Source organism: Corvus brachyrhynchos, unplaced genomic scaffold (assembly GCF_000691975.1).
Source record: "Corvus brachyrhynchos isolate BGI_N302 unplaced genomic scaffold, ASM69197v1 scaffold164, whole genome shotgun sequence".
Classification (NCBI taxonomy): domain Eukaryota; kingdom Metazoa; phylum Chordata; class Aves; order Passeriformes; family Corvidae; genus Corvus; species Corvus brachyrhynchos.
Window position 1 is genome coordinate 778764 of NW_008237426.1, and position 4021 is coordinate 782784.

A 4021-nucleotide genomic window follows, 5' to 3' on the forward strand; every position below is an offset into this window, starting at 1 on the left:
TATTTGCCACAAAGATGGATGTCAGCCCCAGTTGGACTGATGGGTCGACCCAGAATCACTCTCTGGGACCTGGTCACAAATCAGTCACCCGACTGGGTCCTTTCTGCCATGGAGCAGAACTGCTGTGGTCTCCAGAAATTCTCACCTGGCTTCAGAAGGGCTGAAGGGAATGAGGAGAGGAGCCAAAATCCCCTCTTGGAGGGACAGAAATGGATACTTGACCAAACTACACATCAGGGCAAGTCATTTCCAGAGCTGAGGAGACTTTCAGTGGTGTCTGGGGGACATGAAGCCTCTCATGGGCAGCATCCAACCACGATATTTTTGGCTTGGTGGGTTGGTGGTGGTTTGTTGGGGTTTTTAAATTCTAAATTTTTTATCAGCCTTGCAGAAATCATCACACGAAATAGAAGCAATCGAAGGAATGATGTGGGGGCTGCAACTCCCCCACCCCCCCAAGTTATCTCAGACAGGAGGAAAAGAACAGGAGGAGACTCCAGGCTGCACCAGGTCATGAGGATGCTGAAGGAGACGGTGGTTTAAACGTGGCCTCAGGCACCAGCCACTTCTGAGGTCTGACAACAAGGCAGCCCTTTGCCTTAAAGCCTTGATTTGGAGGAAAGGCAAATCTCAAGTGCTGCATGGAAATTAAAAAATAAAGGATGTAAAGCTGTTTGTTCAGCCAGCTCAAAGCCTGGAGCCAGATCCTCGGAGCAAGCTCACCTCCCTGCCTCATCTGAGCACTTCCCAAATTCCTTCCTGGCCCCATTAAATCAGCATTTTGACACAGACCACTATTATAAGCAGGGATGAACCACAGCAAAGTAAAACCCCTGGCTAAATGCTCCAGGAGCTGCTTTCTTAAGCATTCCATTCAAGGATTGTTAGTGAGAAGATTGAATATCCAGGCGATATCCTCCTGTCCACCTTTCTTCTCTTTACATCTCAGGTACCATCCACCAAAACCCTCTTGTTTGCAGGTAGGGGAAAAAATCACCAGCTGACAGGAACCACCAAAACTCAATAGCCACTTCTGGGATGTACAACACATCATTAATCCTGCCCAACCTCTCTGGAAAACCCTAGAAATTCCCACGTAGCTTTGAAAAACCCAAGAGATAAAGTGACAGCTCTGTTTGTTACGGACACTTTAGGAGGGATATGCTCACATGGTGACAGATGCAGGCTTTTGGTACTTTGGGATCAAGCATCTCACTGAACCCAGACAGCTGTTTCCAGACCAACACCTGCTCAGACATCCCTGCACTTAAAAGTGTCACCAGTGAGCACAAACCAGCAGGATCCCAACCAGCCCAAGTGGTTTGGGTTAGGCACGGCCTGGCTTTCATTTCTCAGCAGCCAGGGAAGGCACTCCACTGAAGACTGGTTTCCCTCCCAGCATGTGCAAACCACCTGTCCACTTTCTTCTGAGATCAGAGGAGAGCACTTGGCTCCCTAAACCCTCCACAGTGACTTCCTGAGTGATGTCATGCCTCAAAACTGCTTTTAGAAACAGGCCCCGGGCTATCCCGTGGGTTGGATGCACAACCAGACTTATCAGCGACCGCATGATCATGAGATGGCTTTGAAAGCAATTCCTGTTTAATTTGGAGCCGTAAATTGCTTGCCAGTCAATCTGCTGGGAAGCTGCTAAAGCCAATCTCTCTTCCAGACATGTTACCTGCACCCCTGTGCTCACCTCCTCTTGCTCAACGAGTGCCATTTACCTGGAATACCAACGTTTATCAAGTGTCACACGACTCTCCAGATCAAAAGCAGCTGCAATGAAAGGGATCAAAATCACCTGCCTACTCTGGAAGCACAGGCTGGACCTTGGAGTTCTTATGAGACACCCTGTTTGTGCTTACAGAAGGAAGGGGCACAGGTGACATATGGAAACCCATCACTGATGATGCCCAAGGGAAGTGAAGATCATGGACCACGCTATCGAGGCACCACAGGAGGAGGAACACAGGAGTTAGGATGGCTCCAAAAGCACTTTTTCTGCAAATAAAGGCTCAGATTGAGGCTGCTGGTAGGTCACAGCTGCTGAGGATGAGGAAGGAACACACAGTTCCTCAATTCTGGCTGTTTAGGATGACTTGTCTGCTGTGCTGGCATGGGTTAAGCCACATAACCAGAGCTGACCACACACTTCTCTCCACAGTAAATAAACACATCCCCCTCCTTGCCTGGGTCAGGAGGAGTTTCCCTGCCTTTACAGCATCCCCTTGCTGAGACAATTGAAATATTTTGGACTATGAAAATGCTGGCAGCCCAAGCTCCCCCACTAAAGTGCCTCTGAAGCTGGAGTTGGGCAGTCAAGAAAAGCCCTGTTCCAGTTCACGGATGTTCCTCACATGAGGCCGGATAGAGAAACTGCAGGAATCCTCTTATCTACAAGGGAAGATCTCCAAAGGGACAAAGTTTCACGTTACGTTATCTTGAGGGAAACTTGCACAATCAGAGCTGCTGGAAACAGGGAACGTCACCTCTGGAGACACCAACCTTCCCTGCCTCAAGTGTTACCAAGGACCGACTCGTCGCAACCCAACCCACCAGAGCCCCAGCAGCTGCAGCATCATGAGAAAGGAAAGGAGGTGGCAAAGACTGAGCTGAGGACAGCCAGGGCTGCGTCACCTTCCCAGGATAGGGTGGTGTTGCTTGTACCATCTGGATTTCTGCTCAAACTTGAGAAGTGGCACGAATTTATGAATCAATCCAACCATTTTAAGGAAATCCCATCCTCTCTAACCACTGAAATGGACTTGTCACGATGTGAGAACATTCCACTCTCCTTCAGTAGGGTGCTGCTGCCTTTCTCAAAGGGGAGGAATTATTCAGAAGAATAAGGACATTCTAGCCTTCATGGTGAACAAAACCAGGCAGAAGAAGCCACTTTTCCTCCCCTAGCAAAAAAAGGAACGACATGCATCTAATTTTTGTTGCGGCCGTTTAAAGCCACTAAAAATGAGCCTTCATAATTTCCTTGAAGGATATTTAATTTTGTGTGGAAGGGAAGCCACTGAGCTGCAAGGACTGATTTGATGGACACATTTCAGGAGACAGACTCAGACTCCTCTTGGCTTGTTCTGGGCTTCTCATTAACCTCAGAGCAGCCATAAAGACACACCTGGATGCTCCAAGCAGTGGTTGTAGGAGCTGAGGATGCTCCTATCACCTCCTTCCCCAGCACACACCTGCTCAGAGGGAGGCAGAGAGGCACCATACCCCTTTAGTGGGGCACTGGGAAAATCAGACTTCCTGGGATGTGCTGAGGGGTAGCACAAGAATAGCTGGGAAAAGGATCAGTGCCCAGACATCCCTTGGAAATGAAGACTTTGGCCTCACAAGTAACTTAATTCCGAAATGGGGATGAAGAAGGCTTTTCAGAAGAGGAACAGATCTATATCTCAGGTGTAGACCTGAGTCTCATTCAGTAGCTGCTTAAATGGTTGGAAACTTCAAGGAAGGACTTAAAAATAAAACTATACAAAAAATCTGCAAAAATCAATCAACTTTGAAGCAAGTGTGCTTTTCTCCCCCTGAAAACAAGCAAGCATTTGGCAAAGTGGGTTTTTAAACTCCAATCCCAATCCCAAACCCTGTAACTTCCAGGTTTTCCACATTCCAGGGCACCTGGAGCCAGCACAAGCTGTATGCAGTTCTGCACCCAGACCTGTCCTCCTTAAATGACTGTTTCCTTGATACTGGCACACTCACTCATTTTCTTATGCTTCTTACCCCCTCGTACACCCCCCACTGACAACTGCTGCCTTTGACACAGGGAAGTTGCTTTCCCTGGCTGCTGTTTAGTCAGGAAAGGTGTTTAGATCCGATGACACGGCAGAGAAAGAACAAAGAGAAGATAAGGTTGACAGGCGAGACAGTGAATCTGTCAATACAGAAATGTCAATACAGCTGGTTTTAGGTACAGACAGTGCTCTCCCACCCCAGGTCCTTGGCCATGCCAAGGTAACAGCGGCAGCCTTACCGTGGGCTCCTCTCGTTGATGGTGTTG

General features: G+C 48.4%; 1 protein-coding gene across 1 annotated transcript in view; it reads right to left on the minus strand.

The window, feature by feature from the left end:
• MYO9A (myosin IXA) overlaps positions 1-4021 on the minus strand; it is a 168951-nt gene that overhangs the window by 32958 nt on the left and 131972 nt on the right. The window contains 1 exon segment of the mRNA XM_017731129.1: positions 3995-4021. This exon segment is cut by the window's right edge and continues 8 nt beyond it. Coding sequence (XP_017586618.1) covers positions 3995-4021 — 27 coding nt within the window.